Source organism: Oryzias latipes, chromosome 13 (genome assembly GCF_053564925.1).
Source record: "Oryzias latipes strain Hd-rR chromosome 13, Olatipes_Hd-rR_3.1".
Lineage (NCBI taxonomy): Eukaryota > Metazoa > Chordata > Actinopteri > Beloniformes > Adrianichthyidae > Oryzias > Oryzias latipes.
In genome coordinates, this window is record NC_136249.1 from 18372346 (window position 1) to 18397135 (window position 24790).

Genomic DNA, 24790 nt, shown 5'->3' on the forward strand with positions numbered 1-24790 from the left:
GTAAATTTGGCAATGTTTTACGCCGGATGCCCTTCCTGACGCAACCTTCTCAAACCGGGCTTGGAACCGGCAGAGGTAGAGAAGGGAACAGGGAGCAGCCCGGAGTCGAACCCGGGTTTCACGGACGGAAGGCGCCGCAAACCAGCACGAGCTAAACTGGCTCCACTAGGCTACTTTCATAAAATCAATAACGTGTGTACAATTTCTTGATTGTGATTGGCTAAATTAAGTTTTAACCTATTGTAAACCTGTGGCATCACTGTAGTGCGAACCTTCTGTAACACTTTCTAGCTCTTCTAAAATGTCAACTGTACATAAAAAAAGAGGTTGACAGTGAGGGCCACCGCTGCAGGACAAGTGGAAATTGGCATATTTTTTCAGTGAAACAGGAAATCTGTTTCTGCCTAATATGCCAAAAGACTGGCTGTTTTCAAGGAGTTCAATATCAAGAGAGACTATAAGGGACAAGACATGATATACTACAAGCTGACTGAGAATGAACGTTATGTTATTCTGCACAGTAAGTATTTTTTCTGAGCAAATGTTTTGTGTGTGTATGTATCTGGATGGATTCATTTTAATTGTAGAGACAAAATGAAGTACTATAATAAGTAGAAATAAATCATTTTAGACCAAAAGGTAAAGAAAATAAGAATGACCTTAGTACAAGTTACACGTTCTATTTGATCCAAACGTGACTAAATCCTGGTCACGTGGGCAGATTTGTTGAACCTCAGTGGACGGACTGTATCACCTGTCTGCACTGAGGGACACCTGAGCCTCTGATCTAGAAGCGGTCACCTGACACCGCGCACGAGCAGGCGCGCACACTGACAGTCCGCTCTTCGGCTCCTCCTCACTGCGCCGTGCGAGCTGTTCCTCTCCATCAGAAGGATCTCCTGCAGGAGTCAGCCTGCTCTGCTGTGGAAGTCATGGGTCTTCTCATCACCGCGGTTTTCCTGTGGGCCGCCGCGTGCGGAGGTGAGCTTTGTCCTGCTTTTCTGCGCCTGGTTCGCGACCGCAGCGCAGATCTGTTTTCAGAGGAGCAGACCTCAGATGTTCGTGAGCGGATGGATGACAGGATTTCAGCGTAAGGCGCTTAACCGCCGCGGTTACGTAACCACCTCACCTGCGTTCCCGCGCTCGTGCTTTTATTTCACGCGACCGGTTTTTGTTTCAAGCTGTTCTTAAAAAAAAAAAAACAAAAAAAAAAAACAACGGAACCGAAGCTCCGCCCAGGTGAGCGGACCACAGCTGGAAATTACCTGTAATTATTGCAATCAATAGAGGCGTTAACGCGCCTGCGCAGCAGCCCAGCCTCAGCACCAGGGCCAGAACCGAACCCGGCAAACACTGCGGATCCAAACGGATCCACGCACGCGTGGGAGCACGTGAATCCATTCCCAGCATCCCTTCCCCTCAATGCCCGATCAATGGATGTCATTGATCTTTGTCTGCAGTGATCAGATATGTGATAGAAACGCTCCAGTTTGAGGGACAATAGATGGTCAGACATGGAGGGGCTAGGCAGAATGCATACTGATCATATGGAGGAGGAGGAGGGGGGGGGTGTTTCTTCAAAGGGTGGGTGATGTCAGAGTTCCTGCACGGTCAGAGAGAAGGACCAGTTAATAATGTCCATCTTCATTTCTGTGTCTCAGCTGGAAGCAAACCTGCAGCCTCACCTCTCAACGATGCCAAGGTCAGAAAAATGTCTGCTTTTTTCTTCTTCTCATTTATTGTTTTTAATCTGTTTAGTGCAGAAACCTGCAACCTGAAACTCCGGAACTTCAAGGAGCTCCTTGTAATCCATCCACTCTTATCCACAGTGGATCCATCCACTGTGGTTTTTTGGATTTAGAATACATGCTAAAAACGTGAATAAATAACGGAATTGCAGTTTTGATGCATTTGTTTTAGTTCACTTAGTTTTGTTAACGTTTAATGTTTAGATTTTGTACTTGGCAGACAGCTGAGCAAAATGATGATGCAGGTTGAAAGTCCCACACTGATAATCTTGTAATCTATTGTAAAAACCTTCCCATTGGTCTTTTAATTATGATTATTTAGGCAAATTTGAAAAAAAGCCTGTGTCGTTTTCTTGGACTGTTTCTGCAGAGCGGAGTTGTGGGCTAAACTGTTGTTGTGGAGCAACATCACCCCCTTTCCCCTCCCTGTTGTTATACATGTCCTCCATCATGAGAAAAATGCCACAAGAACATGTTAAAAATACCAAAAAAAACATTTTCATCATTCTTTCACCTTTGGTCACAGTGGTTTATTAGGTTGAACACCATGTTCTTATTTTCTGCTGAACAGCAGTGCCTTGTTGCTGTTCAGAGACAAAGTTCTTAAAGAATAGAATTGCATTTACATGTATAGTTTTTTTTAAAGAATTATACACCAGTTTTGTTTATATTTAATAATAAATGGATTAAAAAGGATGAAGATGAACAAATTCATAATGATAGAAAATATAACTATTTAAAAGCTATATATTTTTTAAATAACTGGCTTAAAAAACATTAAAGGTGGGACTTTGATAGACTTTGTGGTTCTTGGTGGTTTCTGGTCTGTAAGAAACTGACCCAAACGGATCCTTAAGCATTAAAGGTTACAAATTTCTGATTTAGTGTATTTTATAAACTCCAGGTGGATGTCTCCACCTCACCCGGAAGCAGAACAGTATGTGAGACTGAAGGGTAGTGTGTTTGGCCTGGTGTTCCTCGGGCACCGTACTCTCTCTCTCTTCCATGTCACCAAGTTCCTCTCAGACTCTCAGCACGAGTCGTGGAGTCATCATCAGAAATCCTCCAGATCTTCACAGCTGTTCAGGGTGTTAGAGATGGAAAAGAGGAGACCTGGTGGAGCATAAGCAGACGATTGTGGATCTTTAGGAGTATATCATGGAGAATGAGAGGAGGATAAACACCTGATCTACAGACTGGAATGAAGACAACAGCAATCTGGTTTTAAGAAGCAACACAACAGACTGTTCCTCTGGAGGAGGTTTAGGTCCTTCAGCGATTGCAGTAAGATGTTCCATATCTTCTGTCCGTCTCCTGTGAAGACCGTGATGATCACACAGCCACTCATTTGGGCATCAGAGGCTGAACAAACCGAAGTCTGTCTCTGCTCTGGAGTCTCCAAAGTTGAAGAAGAAGGCTCCATAGGATTTATCCAAGCAAAGATGTTTAAGAACAACATCACACAGAAACTCTGCAAAAAAGGTTCTTCAAAAGCCAAAGGAGATCCAAACCTCCTACAATGACTGTCTGAAGGATCAGAGAAGATGATCAATCTCAACTTAGTTTCTCTTGGAGATGATCATCATTATCTTTAAACTGCATTCAGTTGAATTTTGTTTGTTATTGTTCCAACAGGTGGAGTGTGTGATCCAGGAGGCTCTGAATGAAGATGGCCTCCATCATGACTGTGGACCACAGCTAGCAGGTTACATCTCATTTAACCTCAAACCTTTGAGGCTCTCGATGTTTTCTATTTTATGTCACTTTTTCAGATGATTCACAAAGAACAAGATTTATCTCATATTTTCAGTTTAGTTTGAAGTTTTAGAAAAAGAAAAAAAAGGTGTTTAGAAATCCGACTGCAGAGAACTTTATTTTCCATTTTATATTTTTCTGTGGCTGTTTACGAAAAAAAATAAAATGTATTATTTTTTCACAGTTTTGACTTCTTCTCTTTGACTGAATGCAGAGAACGTTGCAGCTTCTTATATATAAATTGAAATGTAGAAATTCCTTAAAAAATGTGATTTTAATTTAATGAATCTTCTCAGTTCTTAGACTTTTACTGGGCCCTTTACTCAGAAAGCCTCCTGTGAAAATGCTTGTTGTTCTTGCAGATGAACTGGGTGAAGCGCAGAGACATCGGGGTCTCCTCAGAGAGCTTCAGAAGCTGGCAGCTGATGGTGAGCATCCAGTCCTTCTAACTGCAGTCACCATTGCAGTCACTCTCTGATGAATGTCATCCATGGTTTGCAGAGAGAGCAAAGGAACAGAAGTACCAGTACCATCTGACAGATGATGAGAGCAGCTTTGAGCAGAAGGACGCTGAGGAGGACCACGGAGGTCTAAGCAGCGTTGACAAAGAAATGGTTGAGCCTGAAGAAAACAAGACAGCAGTGATTGAAGCAACAAAGATGATGGACGAGCCCCAGATTGAAGGAAGGGGAATGGATGATGAAGAAGAGAGAGCCAAGGAACTAGAGGAGCTGCTGGCAGAGGAAATCACCAAGAAAGCCAAAGATGAAAGGGACAACAAGGAGCTGGAAGAATTGCTAAAAGAGCTTAAAAAGAAGCGTTACGAGGTGGTGAAGGAGAGGGAGATCCAGAGGAGCTCAGGAATGGAGCAGAAGAAGGAGGTGGAGGATGAAAAGATGGAGCTGGACAAGAACAAAGAAGAAGACACAGAGGAATTGGAGAAGCAAAGGACGGCTGAGTCGGAGCTGATGATGGAGAAGGAAAAAGTGGAGAAGGAGTTGAATGACATGCTGAAGGAGCAGGACAGCAGGAGCAAACCAGAAAAAGAGAAGGAGAGGAGGGAGAAGCAGGAGGAGCTGGACGAGCTGGTCAAAAAGATGAAATGGATACAAGAGCAGGAAGTGCAAGGTAAGAAAGAGGACAGCACTGATGAAACCAAGGAGAAGAAAGATTCTGAAGAGGAGAAAGAAGACCAGAAGCAGGAGGTGCTGGAGCTTAAGGAGCCGCAGCAGAAGAGAGTGATGGAGAAGGCCAGCGACGAGGCCACGCGACAGTTTGAGCGGGAAAGGTACAACCAGGAGGAGGAGGAGGAGGAGGAAAATGGGGACGATGAGGAAGACGTCAGACAGGAGGATGAAGAAGATGATGATGATGATAATGAGGAAGGTGAAGGGGAGGTGAGTTCCAATATCCTGTCATTGTGAAACTGAAGGTAAAAGTTTTCTGACTTCGCTCCGTTTCCTTGACAACACACCGTTTTCATGAAAATGTCTTAAAAATGTTTTTTCTATTGCTGTTACAGCAATTGCTGCACTGAGTGTAGCTGTTTTATCTCTTCTTTTTTGTTACAAATGTCTCTTTACTTCATAAATAAAGCTTTTAGTCGCCAACACAGAAGAAACATTTCAAAGCAAACATGTTTTCAGAGGTATGGATCATGAAGTCACGTATCCAAGGAAATCTAGTGCGAGCTCTGTTGGAAGCACACTGGTTCAAGTCATTGCACCTGGACACAAGCACATCATTGGCACTGCTGCTGGGGATTTCAGGCCACTTTTAGAGGAGGTTCACTTCCTCAAATTTCGTCACAGGCCAAGATTTTTTCCAATGTTTTGTTCAAATCTTGATCACGTGGATTTGCTGTTCTGAAATGTAACAGAATTTAAAATGATCTTCACCATCATCACGAATGAAAGCATGAATCAGCTGCTCCACAGCAGAATAAGGTAGAAAGGTACGCTTGATAGTTTAACATGATTTTGAATGTGAATGTGGTTTGTATGGATCTCTGGCCTCTTGAGGATCGTGTGTTTAACTCTGTCATTATAAATGATTACACATCAGCTAAATCTGTTTTTTTTTTTTGTTCAGACTCTAGATCAGCAGAGTGTTGGTCTCTGAAATAACTGTTTTTAAGTTTCTGCAGGAGTTTGCATGTTCTCCCCGTGCATGGGTTCTCTCCGGGGTCTCCGGCTTCCTCCCACTGTCCAAAAAGATGCTTCATAGGTTAATTGGCAACTCTAAATTGTCCCTAGGTGTGAGTGTGAGAGTGAATGGGTGTGTGTTTGTGGAAATTCTACCCTGTGACAGACTGGCGACCTGTCCAGGTTGTCCCCTGCCTTCGCCCACCAGTAGATAGGCTCCGGCAGCCCCGTGACCCCGAAAGGGAAAAACGGTTAAGAAATTGAATGATGATGAATGAATGAAAGTTTCTGCAGAGAAAGGAATAGAAAAATCATCTGTGAAGTTGATTAAACCAAAATCTGGACATTTTGCTGTGAAATTGGTGAACAAACATCATAATTTAAAATCACATGACCTCTTTTGTTTCTGGGTGTGGGGAGTAATCTCAGATGTGTCCCTGGTATCACTCAGATAAAAGGGGTTCAAACCACTATCTGGTTTAGTTCTCTATCTAATCAAAGTTTAACTTGACTCTTTGGGATTCTTCTTAAATTAAATCTGGAGAACAACTATTAAACAGTAAAACTGAGTTTGTTTTCAGTCTGTAAATCTTTATTTCAAAATGGAACTTAAATTGTGTTCGCCAAATTCCAACAAAGATCAAAGAAAACAGTGAAAACATTGACTGTTAATGAGAACTGGACTGAATGCCCCCCCCCCCCCCCCCCGCTGCCGCATTTTGAACAGGAAGTACCCACAGACTTCAAGAAGCCAAAATCCCATAAACGTGTAGAGAGAAATAAACAGCTATTACTTACTCAGTTATTCCATTTGTTAGAATAATCATTCTGCTCTGCTACCTTTTTTTTTTTTAAATGTTTTGATAATCCTAATTTGTTTTCATATTTTTTTCTGTAGTTCAAGTTATTCAAGTTATAAATTGACCAATAAGATGCCTAAAGTAGGTGGAGCCTGCTGGCTTCCACGTCTAAACTTCTGATTGGCGGGTTAATTCTCATGTAGCCCACTTTCAAGTGGTAGGGGTGTGGCCTTCCAGCAAACTCTTTCCTGGTTGGTGAGAGTAGTTGCCCTAACAATGTCTGACATGATATGTCCAAATTCCCACCCTTAACCCAAACTACTAAAACACTACATACCACTATCTAGTGCCCTGGATTTAAAAAGCAATTCGAAAACTTGCTTACTGCTTTTTTTCTTTTTTAAAAAGGTGAATATGATGTCATCTGTTTCATGAGGTGAAAATATAATTGATTTCAGCGTTTTATGACGGCTATTTATGAATCCACTGTGTTCTGAAGATTAAAACGGTGATGTTTTATTAAAAAAAACCCACATTTTTAAAACTTTTTTTTCTTTCAAAAACTGTTCAAATGCAGTGCATTGTGGTCTATATTCATCAATTTAGTGAGCATCAATGAACACTGGCCTTTGGCAGAGACTTCAGGGAAATTTCTAGGGGCACTCGATTTTGGAATTCTAGATTCGGACAGCACTGCATAATGGCGAATGCACCATATGGTGCACTACGTAGTGAGTAGTGAAGGAGTTCGGACGTAGCCATTGGCGACTGAAATGACTGAGGTGGACGTGATGTCACACTCATTCGGACCAGTTCTCTGTTACAGTCAATAGATGAGAAGAAGGTTCTGTGAAAATTGAACGGTACAGAACTTCTATCATTGACCCCCTCCCCCCAAAAACAGGAGGATCTGGGTTGACGCAGCACAGGTTTGGTTGAAAGTCTTTCCTTCTCTTCACAGGAGCTCCTGGAGATTGAAGCTGAGCTGCGTAAAGTTGCTGCGGAGCTTCGGGAGCTGCGTAGAGGATAAGACACCCCCACAGCGGCTGACACTCTCTGTTGTACACTTGGTTCACACATCTTCCAGCTACCCCCCCCCCCCCCCCCCCCCCCACACACACACACAACCTCTGACAGTTCGGAAGAAACGGGAACCTGAGGATGGAGAGCAGCAGAAGGTGTAGATACGTTTGTCTGCTGTCTGCGCTGACAGTGTCTTTAGGAAAAATGAGGCAGTTTTCTGCACTCTAAAGCCCCCCTGCCCTGCCCCCCTCCCATGTCTTTAGCATTGTGAATAGGATTTGTAGGCCAGGCAGGGTCAGTCTCTTCTGTTGCACTTTCACAAATCTTGCACTTTCATTGTAACTGACTGTAGATTGTTTTCCAGCCACTGAGGAGTCAACAGTTCTGCTCTTTAGTGTTTTTGTTGGGGGAATCCCTGTCATAGTTGATCAAAAGTTTGTGCAATATTCTCTGCAGCGCTTTCTGCTAATCTGACTGTTAACATTTCGCCCTGATCCTTCTACACCACCGTCCGCGATGGTCTGCCCTCCATCATCTAATCTATTGAAGTGGATTCTTTCATTTGGCTCACGCACTGTTAAAACTAGACTGTTGAGAGGAACCCAAGTGACACGAGCCAAAGCGGATTGTCCTTCTGGACAGCCTTGCTTAAGTCAGATGTTAAATTTGTCTTTTGCGTGGTTGGAAGCCAGAGAATGTCATGTTCTCGGAGTTTACAAGGTCTAAAAGTGTCACTCCAGGTTCTGAAGCCAGCTTTGCACTCTTAACTAACCAAGCCAAGGAGGAGGGAGGGGGAGGAGCAGGACACTAAAGCCATTTTCTTGTTGCTTGGTAACACCAACAGTAACTTTAAAAGAAGACTGATTTTTGTCATTAATTTTTTGTAGCATGTATGTGGTTTGTTGGCCAAGATTGTAAGAAATATAATAGAACAGCGCCCCCAAGAGTTCACACCCGTACCTGCACTCAGTGCAGGTGTTTTTAATGGAGGCCTATTTGCTGCAATAAATTATAGATAAAAGCACATACAAATGCAATAAATAGCCAAAATTATCGTGCAATGTATTTTAATATATAAATTTTTTTTTATACAAAACTGCTCTCCCTTTGTTTAACAGAAGAAGAAACCCAGACGAATAAAAGGTATGATGAGCCAGAACAGAGATGTTCCTGAGTTTGTTCCAATCAGAACATGTTTGTCCACTTTGTGTAGCTGTACAATGAAAGCACTGTTGTTGTTTTGTATAGACGTGTGTCAAATGTGTCCACTTAATGCAACACAAACCAGCAGGACAGAGGGAGGGGTCATTATATACCTAATCTGAGCTCAAAGGACAGAGAAAACAGTTTTACTGACCGCAGGATGATATTTACTGTACATGTTATCTGTTGGATCCTCTTCTGTTTGTGTTGCTTAATAAACAGTGAGTCTTAAGCCTGTTACCAGTGTCCATGTTATGTTCTCAGGTGTCCAAAAAGCCAGTTATTCCTAAACTGAAGTCATTCAATAAATGGAAACAAATGTTCAAAAACTGACAGAACTGAAACAAACATAGAAGAATGTTCTTAAAAACTTTGCTAAAAAATACTTTTGTTACAATAACAGCTGTTGGACTTTAAACCTACTGGATGTTTGCCTGTTTAACACAAAAAGTGTTAAATCCCAAATCTTAAAGATGCAGAGTGAGACGGTGTGGCCCCTTCAGCTTATGTTGTCCCCGGCTCCTTACATGCCCTGAGGTGTGAATGACAGGCATCTCACTCACCCTTGGAGAAAGTGGGCCACTAGATCTGGAGCCTCTGAAAGTTACAAACACTGTCACATCACCAAATGCTGCCCCATCCCCACTAAGGTGGTATAAGTATAGGTGATGGGGGAGTGAATGCCCATCACCTCCCTCTTATACAGTGCAGGATCCCCTAAAGGAGCATGCACACACAAGTGCTGTTTAAAAATGTGTGGTGAGACATTAAAACAGGTGGTGCTGGAAATGACAGGTGCATGAATGAAATGAGGATTTAAGTGTAAACAGAGATTTTTCTTATAAATACACATCATACCTAGTTTGGATATTTAGTTATAATAGTTATAAAAATAAATTATATATACACAGATATATCTAGTCTATATTTAGTTAGATATACAGTAAAATGTGTGCAGAATATGGACTGGAAACCCCAAGGTCAACGTGGGAAACTCCTCCCACAGTGGAAGAGAATGAGAGAAGTAAAGACCCTGTGTCCAGTGTTTCGCCTCAAAGTAAACGGGACCGCCTCTGGGAGTCAGTCACCATAGCAACCAGTGTATCCAGATTGTGGTGGTCTCTGACCCTCCGTAGGATTCAGAAAACTGCTGACAAAAATAAAGATAATTAGTTAGTTTTTGCTGAAGCCGTTTGATTCATTAATAAATTAATATAGTTCGTATTAGGGCCTCCATAAATTAATAAATAAATTTACTGGATTAAAGTCATACTATTTACATATACATTAATATTTATTATTTATCATTAATATTTAGTTTTAATTTTAACCTCTAAAAGTACATATCCTCAAGTCACAGATTGTTTTTTTATTGGTGATAAATATAGACAAAATGTGATATAAATGCAGCATAAATGGAAAGAAATGTCTAAATGTGGTAAAAGTGACACAAAATTTTCATGAGGTGAATTTTTACATTCGGCGCCCCATAGAAAATAGTCAAGATTTTACGAAAATAAACTCCAAGAATTACGAGTTACGATAGTATTACGATAGTAAAGATATAACTTCATGACTATAACTTGAGAATTTACGAGATAAATGATTACAGCCATAAATTTATAATGAAGCAAAAGGCCTTTTACAAAGAAAAGTACAAACAACAACACAAAAGAACCAATTGGTCCAATATTCCGGGGGCCCCACGCTCCTGTGTCCCCGGGTCCTCACAGGATTCTTTGGGTTCTCGTTTCATCAGGAATCAAACGGTCCAAAGATCTGGTTTCAAACCCGACGCGCGCGCGGCTGAACGCAGCAGGACTGGTTTGATGGTTTTAGCTTCACTTCCTGGTTGCTGCATTCAAGTTCCTTTGGAAAAGAAAACCTTCCAACGGTGAACCGAAAGAGAAAGTAGAAGTTTGGAGAAGCGCGTTGCTGGTCCGCAGATGTTCTTGTGAAGTCGCTCCGTTCGTCGCTGTTGCTTCTGCAGAGTTCACCTGAGGACAGCAGGATGTCCCGCGGGTCCAATGCCGGCTTTGACCGACACATCACCATCTTCTCCCCGGAGGGCCGCCTCTACCAAGTCGGTGAGGACGGCTGATGACTCAGCTAATTCTAGCTTTAGCTCTGATGCAGGTTTACAGCCACAGAGAGGGGGCTCACAGTTAGGGGGGTTTCTATAGGAGGTGAGTGTATAGATATAACTCAACTTTGACCAATTTCCTATAGTTTTAAATCTGTCAAATCTCATCCTCCGTGTGTGGATAAAACCTGGAGTTCAGCGAAGAATTTGCCATTTCCTGTAATTCGGTTTAAAAACTTGTTCGGTTGCCATTTGAACCCAGAACAGCTCGGGTGAGCTGGAAGCTGGTGACAGAAAAACAAATCTTTTCTAGTTTGAGCAATTTCTGATCACATGGAAAAGTTTGTCCACTGAAGTCCTGCAGTTTCTGATGTGACTGCCCCTAAAACGTAGTCATCTTCAAATAGCCTCCAGGCCTCAGCTAACCTTCCGGATGCTGATGACCCTCTGCTGACCCTCTGGGCGCTGCTAACCATTCGGGCCCCAGCTGAACCGACAGGCCTCAGCTGACCCCCCTGACCTCAGCTGACCTGACCTATTGTTCACATTTCAGCACATCCCCTCAGGGGTCTCCACAGTGAATCTGCTTTCACTGATTCACACAGGTAGTTTTGGCTGAGATTTTTTGCACCTGATCTCTTTCCTGACACAGCCCTGTATTTTATCCGGGCTGGGGACCGGCACAGGGAGACCCAGACTTGGGCCCCCTTGCTACTACATAGTTAGGCAGTAGCACGAAGGGTCTAACCTAAGGACCCACACTGGGTGAAGCTCATCACACTCCCAGTGCCAGTCCTGGCCTCAGCTGACCCGAGGGGTCCTTAATTGAACCTCTGTGTCTCAGGTGACCCTTTGGGCCTCAGCTGGCCCCGCTCATCAAGTGTTTGTGTTTTTCTTCAGAGTACGCCTTTAAAGCCATCTCTCAGAGCGGTTTGACGTCTGTCGGCATTAGGGGGACGGACTGCACCGTCGTGGTCACGCAGAAGAAAGTGCCGGTAAGATGTTCAACACTCAGAAGAAGAAACGAGGAGGAAGCAGTGAAGTAAGCAAAAAGCTGGTGGAAGATGCCCCCTCTCACATTACCCTGAACACATCTCAGATGTCTAATGATTTATAGTGTTGAGCCTTGCAGCTTTAGCAGCCATGAACTCAAAGGGAAAGAACGCGACATTGGAAACTGTTTTCTTTTAGAACAGAAGAGCTATAGCAAGTTTTTCAGCAAAATTTTTTTTTCCCAAATCACTCCAAACAGAAACTTCTGACCTTGGAAAACTTCTTTTTTTACCTGCAGAGGTTCACTTTGTATCTTCAAAAAACAAAACAAATGTTGCAGCTGAATAAATGTCAGGATTTGGATCTAACAATCGAAGTCTGTGTGTCTCAACTATCGGGATGTTTACTTTGTTTGTGCTGAAACATCTAAAGCTTCTATCAAGGTGTCTCTGCTTTGTCCTTAATCTGCCAGATTTGATCAACTCAGCACATCTTCAGTGTTGCAGTTGGTAGAGTCTTTGTGGGTCAGACTGTCCTGACGTTTGATGGGATGAACAACGTTCCTCTCAGCATTACTTTCCGGTTCTAGCATTTCTGGCTCCAAAGTTCCATCAAATCTCTGAAATTTGGGGACTTCAGTAACGATGAGTGGAGTAAGACCCTCAGGAGCCACAACCCCGCCTGTTTTCCAGTTCTCCCTGACCAGCTTGCTGCTGATTAGCTAGTCAAGTGATTCCACATCCTGATTGACTGAACACACTTGATTTAGATGGTCAGCAATAAGCAGGATAACAGGCAGGGTTGTGGCTCTTGGAGCCTTGGAGTAGCAGTATGGACCATCAGGCTTCTCTGCGGTTTTGATCCCGTAATTCGCTTGTTCATCTTTCATCTGGGTTTTTCTTGTTCCATCAGTCACTATCTCTTCTATCTGCACACTTCTGCATGTTTATTCATTCCACACTTCAGATTCTTCTTTACTCTGTGCACGGTCCTCAACTTTTCTGTTTTTAACTTAGGAAAAATTACATTTCCCTCACTGTTTGTAATGCGCATCATTTTAAAACCAAAGCACAGAGAAGGCCGTTATGTCAGCTGGCACTGTGATGGCGGTTTCTGCCGCCATCATAAAACCTCATGAAGTTCATCTGCTTCTTGGTGTTTGCAGGACAAGCTGCTGGACTCCTCCACTGTGACCAACATGTTCAAACTCACCCCCCACATCGGCTGCGTGATGACGGGCCATAACGGTTCGTAGTGTCAACATCTCACTGCTATCCAGCGTCTCCTGAAGTTCACCTGAATTTGACAAACCTTGTTGATGGTCCAGCGGACAGCCGCTCTCAGGTCCACCGAGCGCGGGTGGAAGCTGGGGAATGGAAGTACAAGTTTGGCTACGACATCACTGCGGATGTGCTGTGTCGCAGGCTGGCCGACATCTCGCAGGTCTACACGCAGAACGCAGAGATGAGACCTTTAGGCTGCTGTGAGTGACATCTTTGGCTGCTCATCCGTCGATTTTCTTAAGCGCAAAATGTATTCCTGCACGGCCTTTTGCTCCGGACAGGTATGATCCTGGTGGCAATTGACCCCCAGCTCGGCCCTGTCCTGTATAAATGCGACCCGGCTGGCTACTACTGCGGCTTCAGAGCCACGGCGGTTGGTGCCAAACAGACGGAGGCCAACAGCTTCTTGGAGAAAAAACTGAAGAAGAAGCCCGTGTTAGACCTGGATAAGACAGTGCAGGTAAACAGGCTGACTGACAGGTGTGTTGTTAATGGATTGTGCTTCTGCCTTCCAGCTGCTGTTAATATTCTGCTGTTTCACAATTTTCCACTGTGCTGGATCCTTCTTTCAGACACTCTACTCTTTCAGCTTTAATTCCACCGTCTCTTTGGCCTCTGTATCGTTGTTGGTCAAATCCATCAGTGAGGAAATAGCAGCAAGCTTGCATTCTGCATGTTGTAGGAATTGGTAATTACTCATTTCTTCCCACAAATCTGAATGATGAAGAAAAAGGCAGGGATCAGTTTGAGGCTGACATTCAGTTCAACATGTGATTGGTCAATTTATAACTTGAAAACCTTTATCTACAGAAAAGATAGGAAAAACAAATAGGACGTGTTAAAAAAAGGTATCAGAGCAAAATGGTTATTTTGACAAATAGAATGACGGAGTAATAGCTATAATACCAACGGCATACTCCCTGTTTGGAATGCCGGGTGGGGGGTGGAGGGTGGAGGGGTCACTCAGTCCAGTTTTCATATACAATCAACAGCTGTGGTTACATCGACAAAACTATTCGGAATAAACACCAGATCAGAATAAAAACGAATCATGTAAAAACGCTGTTCGGAATACTCTTTCCCGATCAGACTCATTCGGATTAAAATCTCTTTCCGATCGAGATAGGTGGGTTATGCCAATTGTTGATCCAATCATGGTGCATATAAACAGTTTATTCAGATCGTGGGTCACTACTGCTCCGGCTTTTACGTCATCCGTAGATGGTGTGGCGCTCCAGAGAAGGCTTTGGACCGCAGTCTGTCTGGCTGCTCTACGTGAGCGAGCTGCTGAACTCCGGAGAACTATGTCTCCCTGTGTCTCAGAGCAGAGGAGCAGCTTTGGGATAGTGTGTGAGCTGGAAGAGGAGGCTTTCGATGCATCGAAAAGCCCTTAGAAACCGTGTAAACAATCACGTGGATTTGTGTTACCAGCCGTGTCTGGACAAAAAAAAGGCTGATGTTATTCCCACAGTTAGGTGCAGCTAATATGCACATTGCAGCATTGACCGCATGGATTTTAACTGCACCCAAAGCTAAATGTTGTTGTTGGCATGTATTAGCCTTATCCTAACCCTTCTTCTGGGTGCTGCCAAGAATAAAGCACTGGCCGCACACATTTGGAAAACTATGAGCGAACAGGTGCTTACTGCATGCAAACTCTACACACAAATGTCCCAGCTGGGATTTGAACCAGGGCCTTCTCACGGCGAGGCAAAAGCGCTAACCATTTTACCGTTTAAATTCCAAGATTCACTCAGGTGTAGAATTAAAAACTTTCTTTTTCTAGAAACACATTTGTTGTTTATCGAGCAGTTCTCTTACAAACTCAGATCCTCGAGGAGCAAAGAATTCTACTCAGTCACTGATTTATTTCAGCAGAAAATGATTTTGAAGGTTTTTATTCTTTGTTCTATTCTAGTTGGCCATCTCCTGCCTGTCGTCTGTACTCTCTATGGACTTCAAAGCCCATGAGCTGGAGATCGGCATCGTGACCAAAGACAAACCTAAATTCAGGTAACAGCGGCTGAATCCGCTCACATACAGATGAAGCTCATGACTCTGCCGTTTCATCTCGGGTCTTCTGTCCCTCAGGACTCTGACAGATGCAGAGATTGAAGCTCACCTTGTCGCCATAGCAGAGAGGGAGTAGAAGCGCCGCCAGGTGGCAACCCGAATGTCACACCAGCATTTCAGCGTTTGCCAAATTCGTTTAACAGCTGGACCATAAGAGCAGCCCGCCCTTTAGAAGGATTATTTTTGGATGAAAGCGTTTATAATGCAGGCTCAGTGTGATTTTAGAATTCTGAAGAAAAGACCTTCATGTTCAACCCATCATGTTCTGCAACCAACGTGTTTATGAATAAACATGTCCTCAGGTTTTCACAATAAAACAGATATATCTGTTTCTGGATCTTCACAGATTTTTCAAAATAAATCTCTAAAAGGCCGGTGGGGTTTATTGTACAGTAAACTCATACATTAGGTTATTTACAACAACAAAGGCACAAAAATCCCAAGTAGAACTGTAAAATCCAACATTTAAACTCAAATCATTTTGAGACCACAGTAAAGACAACAGAGCAAAGAAAAGACCTTAAGCTTCACCGCACAACAGTTCTGGTTCTGGACGTGAACATTGTGAGAGTCGAAGTTGGTTTAAAGTCTTCAGGAAACAGTTTCAGATTTTATCTTCATGAAACTTCACCGTGTTTAAGGCTGACCGTGGACTCCAGTAGATGTCTGTTCTTGAGCATCTCAGCTGGTTCATGTGGGACCAACACGCCGTCAGAGATGTTCCTGCTTGTTGCTAAACCTTGGAGAGATGTTTTTAAGTCTGTTCTTTAAGCAACAGAAAGCAAAGCCCTGAAAACGGGACCATTGTTCTTCCTGGTTTTAGTTCAAACCCGAGCAGAAGGTTCTGGAGGAACAGCTGTTCTTTGCAGCTCCTTGATGAGTCCAGAACCTGCTGGAAATGAGCGTGTGAATCTAAGTCTCTGGTTTGGACCGAATCTTTGATTCTGCTTTGAAGATGGTAAAATGCTGATGGTTCTATGGATTTATGGTGACCGTTAAAGGTCCAGAGTCCATTATTACTACTTCCATGATGACCCCTGGGTTTATATCCTGACTTGTAGGTCATGGAGCCTACAGGTGAACCAGGTTCCGCTTTGTTTTTCTTGGCAGAAGAATATTTCCTCCATCTATCTGTTTAGCTGCAGGACGTTCTTCTGAGATCTGCTGGATACAGCGACTGAGCGAGTCCACTGTTCCACGTTCACCTAATGTGGATGAGAAGTCAGTCATGTGAACGCTGCAGATTTTCAGGTGGCCTCTGGATGACCCTTTGATGGACTTGTGGCCCATCCAGGATGTCCTTTACTAGACGTTATCTGAAACAGATGAAAAATTTACAAAGGATGTCAGGATGAGCAACGTCCTGAAAGCAAATGTTTCTATTTGTTCTTTTCAGGTGGAACCTAAAGATCAAGACAATTTTATCCACACGAAAGCATATAAAGTATGAATGCAGCCTTTAAAACTAGAGACAATATCCAAGGAATTACATTACAACATAAAAACTAAAATGAAAATCGTTCAAGGGACGGAGATGTCTCCAGAACTGCAACAAAACCACAACCACTTCATGAGGCCACTAGATGGCGATGTTGCATCTGCCATTTCAAAACAGAGCTCAGTTCCTGCTTGTAAACATAAATAAAAGAAAATTCACTTAGACTCTTTGAGTTCAATAGTGTGTCCAGTAGTGTCTGTGTTTGTGATACAGTAACACAAAAGAAATCAAAGAATTTCATGTATTTTTCCTTTGCTTGTAATGAACCCAAACAATAAAAAACATAAATTATTTTTAGGACTGAAAACTTTACTTAGTTGACACACAGATTAGTTATTTTCCAGATTCCTGTTTCAAACAGATCTTGCTCTGATGGCGGTGCTAAAGCTTCTGCTTCTTCTACAGAGTTGAATAATTGATGGAACGAACGAAAGATACAGTCAAGATCAGCCAGGAAGAGGATCCTCATTTTGTTTGCAGACACTGTGAGGGTCGTTGTCATATTGACCATTAGTGAGCTGCAGAAAGTCTCTGTGGTCTCATTAAATCTAAACGTATGAACATCTCAAGGTAGACTGATGGATTTCTCTGTTAAATTAGAAAAGATTTACATGAAGGTTAAAACCTCCTTTGACCATTTTCCACTTTAGTTTTAGCACACTAACAGAAATGAAACCCGTTTCAGGTTTTCAGTTACCTGCCGGAAAGACTTTCCGTCCATCAGAGAAGGTTCTGCTTGTTCTTTTGTTACCAATCCTGGAAGGAATACAGAGAGAACATGCTTAGGATCCAGATTTAGTCATGGTATGCATCCATAATCAGCACTAATGATCTTTAACAATAAGATCCTCTTATCCCCATTGATCATTTGCTGAAACTAAAAATCCTTCCTCACATTCAGATCTCTGTGATTTCTTCTGATCACATGACTCCAGGTTTTGTCACATAAAGCTGGTTTCACATTTAAACACTATGTTGGTGTTGATATAAAAAGCCCTTTTTCTGAAACCACCTGATTGTATTTTTCTTAAACAGACTTTGGTTTTGAGTTTTATTCTTCTGCTTCACTCCCCCTCCCACACCTCTGACTCTGCTGATGCTCTGCCTGCTCTGAGCGCCCCCCCCCCCTCCCTCTGAAACATTGACCCTGTGGCTGGTGTCTCCTGGTACTGGACCCGGCTCTCCCCGCTGAATGGGGTCCGGCGTGGCCCGGCTGGGCATGTGTTTGTGTGCCTGTGTTGGGTCACAGCGGGGGGATTAGGTGTGTGTGAGTGATTGAGGGTGACAGCGGCCCGAGCATTAGGAGCCCTGTGGCAGATTTCATGGGCCTGTTTTAGACGCACTAATCTGGATTTACCAGCAGCAGTGTGTCAGCAGTGATGCAGCCTGGCCGGACCTACAGCAGAACACACACACACACACACGCATGTGCATGTGCACACACAGGCCATTCCTGTGTACCTGTGACCAGTCTAGCTGGTTCTATACATGACCTCTGTGTCCATTTCTCCTCTTTCAACACGGTTTACGCTGAAACTGTATTCCCTCACATTTTCTCAATTATCAACAGATCTATGTTACTATAACAATGTGAAGGGATTCTGTGTGCACGCCATGCATCATGGCTGATCCCAAACAAACCTCAGAGCGCCACTGAGGACGTTTTGTGAAGAACTCCTTTTCTCATTGAAGTCCCACTCTAATCATCTTGTGATCTATTGTAAAATCGTTCCCAATGGTTTTTTAATTATGATTATGCCATTTTTAATATAAAGAACAACCTGCCTTTTTCAAGTACATTGTTCTCTGTAGAGTAGCAGTAGTTCCTTAGAAATTCGCCTTTGATTTGTGGACGGGACTGTTGATGCCAAAGGATGAGGAAAACAAAGACATTAATAGATCTGTTTGTCTGCAAACAGATGCATCAGAATAGAGCGGAGAAGGGGGGGTTATGACCTATACCCATTGCAGTTTGTAACAACTTCAAGCTTTTTCCAACAGCATTTTTTTCTGCTCCTGATTCACAACGATTTAAATAAAGAAATACTCAGAATTGCAAAAGGAAAATGCCACAAGAACATGTTTAAATCACTAAAAACACCATATTCATTGGAGTGGGTCTTTAAAAACACAAACACCTCCAGGACTCACAAACATTGGGACAGGAAGAGGTTTTCTGTTCCTAAACCTGAAAAGTAAGTTTCACCTTCAGGAATTTTTAGCGGTGCAAAGTTGGCAGATGACCTCATGATAAATGGAGGAAAATTCTTCTGTCTTATTAACCTGCTGCAGAAACGTGTTGAGAGATGCTGCACAGATGTTTACAGCTGCAGGAAACCTGTGATGTGCAGCTGAGTTTTGGTTTGAACCTCAACACCAGAGGTTTTTTTGTCATGATTTTCTTCTCATGCTAAATCTGTCTGAACATTTAATAATACCAACAACGTCAACATCAGGGTTCATGTTTGACTGTCATGCTGGGTACTGAACTTTGAGTCTGCATGTAGGGAACTGTGTGTGTGTGTGTGTGTGCGTGTTGCAAGTAATGAACAGTTGATGTGTGGATTTGGGGTTGTCTATGTGTCTATGTGTGTTTGTGTACATGTGATCTTTTGCATGTATGGGCGGGCGTGGTAGGGCGGTCAACCTCTGATTGGATGATTGCAGATTTGATTTCCCTCCCATTTGTCGAAGTGTCCTTGGGCCAGACACTGAACCCCACTTTGCCTGAGTGAAAGGTTGGCCCCAGTGTTCGGCAGACGAGCCGCCATCAGTGTGTGAATGTGTGTGAACGGGTGAATGGGACTGTGACTGGAAAGCGCTTTGGGCCTTCATGAAGGTAGAGAAGCGCTAAACAACTATTAACCATTGACCATATAGGTGTATATATACACGCATGTGTCACTTTGTGTGCGGTTGCATATAGGTGTGTGTCTGTGTGCATGTACCGGGTATGTGTGTCTGTGAGAGTGGGCGCTTGTGCATGTGTGACGCTGTGTGTGTCCATAGGTGTCTGCTTTTGTGTGTTAGTTGTGAGTGTTGAGCAAGCCCCTGACCCTCGAGTGTGTACTAATCACACACATTCTTTGGGATTAAGCAGCCAATTAACAATAAGAGAGCCATTGTGGACCTTGTCTTTGTGCGTCACAGTAACAAGTTTTGTGTGTCTTTCAGTGTGTTGTGGTTCTGTGTGTGTGTAAAAGGCCTCTTTGTCTTGTGCTGACAGATTTAGCTGAAGTGCAGCGGTGTGCAGGTTTATGCTTTCATAATTATTTTGATTTTTAAAACATAAACATGCAGGACATGGAGTAAATAAACCAGGTGTGTATTTTCGTGTGTGTGTCCCAGTGCAACCATGTCCTGTATGTGTGGAGAGGCATCCATAGAAATGTCATTGATGGAAACATTGCAGACATACACCCAGCTGGCTGGCAGTGTGTGTGTTGGGGGTGGGGGGTGGGGGCATATGCATCAGTGTGGCACGTGTTGGAGCGTGGCTGAGGATTAGTGAGACTCAAGCCTTGTTGCTCCACTTCCATAATTACTCCTGCTCCCTCCAGCCATATGGGCTGGTGGCGTTGCAGGTGGGGTAGGGGAGATGCAGGAAGGCAAGTTTTTTTATTGTTTTAAAGGAGGAAAGGATGGACAAACAACTGTTTGTCCATTTCTCACCTCAAAGACAACTTTAAAGCACCTATGTCAAAGCTCCGCCCACAAACACCACCTTCATAGAGGCCTGAGTGTTTTATGACATAAATCACTTTTTTGAGAGAATGCTTTCTAGAAGGAAAATGAAAACTGCAGATTTTGCTTTTCGCTTATGAATTATTCAACAATTTGTACCATTTTGTTAAACGATACGTGAGAAAAATTCCCAAAACGTTTGAAACCTCATGTCTGTGTTAATCAGCATAATTTTTAGGAAGACGTGTTTCCATCCTGTAGTGTTTGTTGGATGACAGCAGGAACAGGTGCTAACAAGTTCAACCATGGGGGGCTAAATGGTGACTTAACGCATAGGGCCCCCCATCCACCCCCCCATCTGCAGTAGATTAGAAACCTGGCGGCTTTCAGAAGACAGCGGGACACACATACACACGGCGGGGGGCTACGCTCTATGAAATTGATCAAGATGTTGGCCAGACACCACTTACAGACTGACACCCCCCACCCCCGTCAGCAAGCACGCGTCCACACCACACACAGTTTCATTCTCTGAAGAAGCTGACCTGTTTTGCTAAAGAGCACTTCAGCCTGGGCAGCCTGGTTGCCATAATGACTAATTTGCAGGGCTCTGCACCAACCTGGAACTGTGTTCTCAGGTTCTGCGGTTCTTCTCAGTTTCAGTGACGAAGCTGTAAGTTCTGACACTGAAACCGTGTAGAAAATTTTCACCTTTAAGGGATTTTATTTGACTAAAATGGATTCTTCTCGCACCTTTTATTCATCTATTTCTAAGCTTTTTCCCATGAGAGTGGGCAGAATCTCCTCCAGCTTACTTTGGACCAGTCCATGATAAATCTGTAAACGGAACCTTCACCGTCTGACCCAAAAGACGAAGAGTAAACATGGAGCTTTCTGAGCATCCTGCTTCCAACCTTTGACCCTGAGCAGGTCAGTGTAGGTGTTGATAAAACATACGAAGTTTGGTTAAAGGATGGAGAGACCTGTGACTGTCAGCTGATCTAACCTGAAACCAGGAGAACCATTCTTCTGCTGCACTTTAACATTTCAGCTTCTATTGTTTGTTGAACTGTTCAACAACTGTAGTTCTCTTTATGATGACAAACCATAAAAACATGAAACACAGTTCACTCTTCTACACAGAAACACAGCATTTATATTGTCTGATATAAGAGAAATACAAGACACACATGAAATGCCCCCATCACTGAAATGAGGAGGCAACACGCTTAGAACGCACACACAAACACACACCCACTAACACACACACTCACACACAGACCCTCCCATACTCCTCCTCACCTATCTGCCCCTCCACTTAATGCTGTTGCCCTGTTCTACCTCTGGTTCTCCTTCATGGCCTCCTCCTGCTTCATAGAAAACTTCTCTCAGGTTCCTTTGGTTCCAACAACAACCATCCTTTACGTGGTCCGCATGTGGTTCCAGCTCCTGCGCGGCTTGTCAGCGTCCTTGGCCACACAGAACCAGACTCCATGCTAAAACTCCTTCTTTCAGTCCTGTTGAGTCCAGACTCCGTAGAGAAGGTCCAGTTCTGTGTTCCTGTGGCTCCAGCGCTAGCTTCTCTCTATCCACCCTTCCTCTGTCAATCTGGCCACAAACCCCTCTTTCCTCCCTTTATCCCGAGGTAAGATACTTACTTTTCAGATAAAGCATATTATGATAAATCGGCTGAACTCAGTGCATGTGAGCGTGTGACTGTCTCACACTCTCTCTCACACACACACAGCAAGCACAAATCTGCACAACATACAGCAACACTCTGTGTGTTTAAAATGACAAAATGTGAGAGGTGCATAGCAATAAAAAATGTGTGTTCATGTGTGGGTCCTTGTGTTTGTTTATGTGTGCGTGTTTAAATGTGTTTCTGTGAGTATGTCTGTATGTTTATGCCTGTGTGTATGTAGTCCATAGTGTCTGTGTCTGTGTCCTGTGTGTGTCTCTGTGTTTGTGTCTTGTACCTTTGGGTGTGTCTATGTGTAAGTCAGTGTGTGTGTTTGATTTGTGTAAGTTTGTATGTGTAAGTTGGTGTGTGTCTGTGTATTTTTTGTAGCTGTGTGTGTTTTGTGAAATTATGCGTATGTGTCTGTATGTTTGTTGTTTGTGTGTATGTGTGTGTTTATATTTGAGTGTGTGTTTATATATTTTGTGTGTGTGTATGTTTATATGTGTGTGTGTTAATATATTTTGTGTGTCTGATGCATCAAACATTCTGCATTTCAAATGTGAAATGTTACATCATGTCAGCACGAGGGGCTTATGGGTAAAATGTCCAGGTTGTAACAAATGAAGTCACATGATTTCATCTTCTATTCTAGATAATTTGATGATGATTGTTCTCCGCTGAACTTTAATTCCAGACTGAAATCTTTTGCCGTTCCTGATCCATTAGATTGATGTAAACAGAGCAGGCACACGCTCTCTGAAAATAAATTTTTTTCTTCCTTCAACTTTTTTTTGTTGTGTTGAACAAATTAGTTTCCTTCTGGCTTTGGAGTCAGTGGAGGCCTTTTGCTAATGAAATCAGAGAAGAAGATAGAAGAGCATATGGACAACAATGTGGATGAAGGTCAATCAGGGAATGAAAGAGTTTGGAGAAAATGAAAACTAAATGAAAATACAAAAGCAGCGATGGCCTTTGGGACAGGCACGCAGGCACACACGCACGCTGTTTTCAAATGGGACTTTATGAAATGTTGTGTGTGCGTGTAGCTCCATAGATTAGATGCACTAAGCCTCTTATGTGACGCTTGTCCTTAATTTGCTCCTCCTCTGGGTCCTAGTGCGCACAGAGCAGACCTTCCACTTTCCGCAGAAACAACAAAAGCGCACGCGGCAAAGTGATCTCCAACCAAACTTTGACGCAAAAAGGAAACGCAGCAAATCAACAATTTAAAATGAAAAAAATCTATTGAAACAAATGAGTTTTGGTTGATGTTTGTATCACAAAATGAACTATAAAACTTAACAAAAACAGCAGTTTTCTCTGATTGTTTATATATATTTTTCCTCAGATGTAGATAGTTTTGTCATAGATTGGCCTAAATCAAAGTGCCAGAATAAAGCAGTCTAATGTTCCATGTAGATCTAAACATGTTTCAATAGGTGTCTTTATCGTCTTTTTTTATAAATACTTTCTGGGAAATTTCTTCAATTCATATTCATCCAATAAAAAAATTCGTTTTATCAATAAAAAACAAATAAAAACTTTTTTGTTTATTGAAGGTTGAATACGATTTAAAGAGGACGGGGATGAGCACGCCTTACAGCAGGCCTTACATGGAAAATGCAGCTGCCACTGAAAACTCAACACTGCAGGTGCGTGATGAGTGCGCGTGCCCTGTTATGCTCCGCGCGCTCAGACGCGCATCGCTCTCTGTGTTCCCGCTATTTTTCTCTGTCCTTGAGTTCGGAAGGCCCGGCGGTTCACCGTGCCGTTAACGGAAAAACAGAAAAGATAGAGCGTACCTGCGGAGGCTGCGATGCACGCGCAGATGTATCCAAACGTGAGCGCACAGCCGCGCGGTAGGCCGGAACACAGCGCATCTTCTGCAGCTGCTACAGAATCTTTAGTTAAGGTTTGGAAAGGTTTGAACGCGTCCGTGTCTCTGTTGGAGTGTCTTTATATCTCTGCTTTGGCTCCATGAGCCAGATAAACCCCTTATACAGTTTGGGCTGCAGCGACATGGATCTGTGTGTGCGCATGTGGGTGTGCGCGCTTGGATTTTAAACTATAAGAAATCCGATTCAATTAACAAGCGCACAGAATCGGCTTTGGACACTCTGAAATTGTCCCGCCACAGAGGATAGCACAAGGCAGAGTAACCCGTAGCAGAGGGCATCGAACAGCTCAGCGTTATTAAATACACAGCGGATCTGACAGCGGCGGCGCAGAAATAAAAGGCCGTCTCCATCCGGACGACGGGAGGCCGCAGTGATCCGCCGCTGCAACAATCTGACAGATTTAAATCAGAAAAATCTACCAAAACGATTTACATGATAAACTGTTATCTGAGGATTCAAACTTTAAAATGTCCCCCTGAGCTTTGGTCAAACGGTCTGCACATCTTGTTAGGTTTCATTGTGGAATCGCTCTTTAATGTAAAAATGACATAAAGTTTCTTCATTATTATCATTATTATTGTTATTATCATTGTTATTATTATTATTATTATTATTATTATTATTATTATTATTATTATTATTATTATTGCTGAAAAGGCCAAACGGAGCAGGTTGGGGATCAGAGGGGATTTAACCGCAACAACGCGGTCTTTGTGCGGGTTTTTTAATCCCGCCCGCGCGCACCCCGCGCTATGCCGCCCTGTCAGCTCTCTCAGAAGCCAATTTGTAAAATTGTTCCAAACGAAAAAGCACTTTGAAATGAGCTGGAATGACTTTTTTTAATGTGCGTTTTACTTGGGCGCACTTGTCAAGCGTTTTGCTGGGTTTTTGGACACATTTTCTTTTTTTTTATCGCTAAAT

The 24790-nt window shown here is 43.1% G+C and overlaps 2 protein-coding genes and 1 long non-coding RNA gene across 4 annotated transcripts; 2 read left to right on the forward strand and 1 right to left on the reverse strand.

Annotated features, from left to right (window-relative positions):
- Nucleotides 1-694: 694 nt before the first annotated feature.
- LOC101155947 (uncharacterized) lies at nucleotides 695-8913 on the forward strand. The gene is made up of 6 exons (XM_023961523.2): nucleotides 695-981; nucleotides 1662-1702; nucleotides 3384-3453; nucleotides 3866-3931; nucleotides 4005-4900; nucleotides 7409-8913. The coding sequence occupies exons 1-6, from the start codon at nucleotides 933-935 to the stop codon at nucleotides 7475-7477; spliced, it is 1191 nt and encodes a 396-aa protein (XP_023817291.1). The 5' UTR covers nucleotides 695-932; the 3' UTR covers nucleotides 7478-8913.
- Nucleotides 8914-10516: 1603 nt separating this feature from the next.
- psma6l (proteasome 20S subunit alpha 6, like) lies at nucleotides 10517-15436 on the forward strand. Its single transcript, XM_004075459.5, has 7 exons — nucleotides 10517-10760; nucleotides 11657-11751; nucleotides 12915-12996; nucleotides 13077-13232; nucleotides 13314-13492; nucleotides 14951-15045; nucleotides 15124-15436. The coding sequence occupies exons 1-7, from the start codon at nucleotides 10685-10687 to the stop codon at nucleotides 15179-15181; spliced, it is 741 nt and encodes a 246-aa protein (XP_004075507.1). The 5' UTR covers nucleotides 10517-10684; the 3' UTR covers nucleotides 15182-15436.
- On the reverse strand, nucleotides 14881-24006 carry LOC105355444 (uncharacterized). Of its 2 annotated transcripts, none has more exons than XR_909858.4 (3): nucleotides 23774-24006; nucleotides 17301-17359; nucleotides 14881-16421 (listed from the first exon to the last, which is right to left on the reverse strand). It is a non-coding gene; the product is annotated as an uncharacterized LOC105355444 (long non-coding RNA). The 2 variants fall into 2 exon arrangements; XR_909857.4 differs by lacking the exon at nucleotides 23774-24006 and adding an exon at nucleotides 21590-21897.
- Between the last annotated feature and the right edge of the window lie 784 nt (nucleotides 24007-24790).

What these genes read in the sequence shown, in the direction of transcription:
- LOC101155947 (XM_023961523.2), top strand. Translation starts at nt 933, where the DNA reads ATGGGTCTTCTCATCACCGCGGTTTTCCTGTGGGCCGCCGCGTGCGGA. An exon ending in GTGGGCCGCCGCGTGCGGAG is followed by an intron (nt 982 to 1,661) that starts GTGAGCTTTGTC and finishes TCTGTGTCTCAG; the next exon opens with CTGGAAGCAAACCTGCAGCC. An exon ending in TCAGAAGCTGGCAGCTGATG is followed by an intron (nt 3,932 to 4,004) that starts GTGAGCATCCAG and finishes CATGGTTTGCAG; the next exon opens with AGAGAGCAAAGGAACAGAAG.
- psma6l (XM_004075459.5), top strand. Translation starts at nt 10,685, where the DNA reads ATGTCCCGCGGGTCCAATGCCGGCTTTGACCGACACATCACCATCTTC. An exon ending in GGGCCGCCTCTACCAAGTCG is followed by an intron (nt 10,761 to 11,656) that starts GTGAGGACGGCT and finishes GTTTTTCTTCAG; the next exon opens with AGTACGCCTTTAAAGCCATC. An exon ending in GATGAGACCTTTAGGCTGCT is followed by an intron (nt 13,233 to 13,313) that starts GTGAGTGACATC and finishes TGCTCCGGACAG; the next exon opens with GTATGATCCTGGTGGCAATT.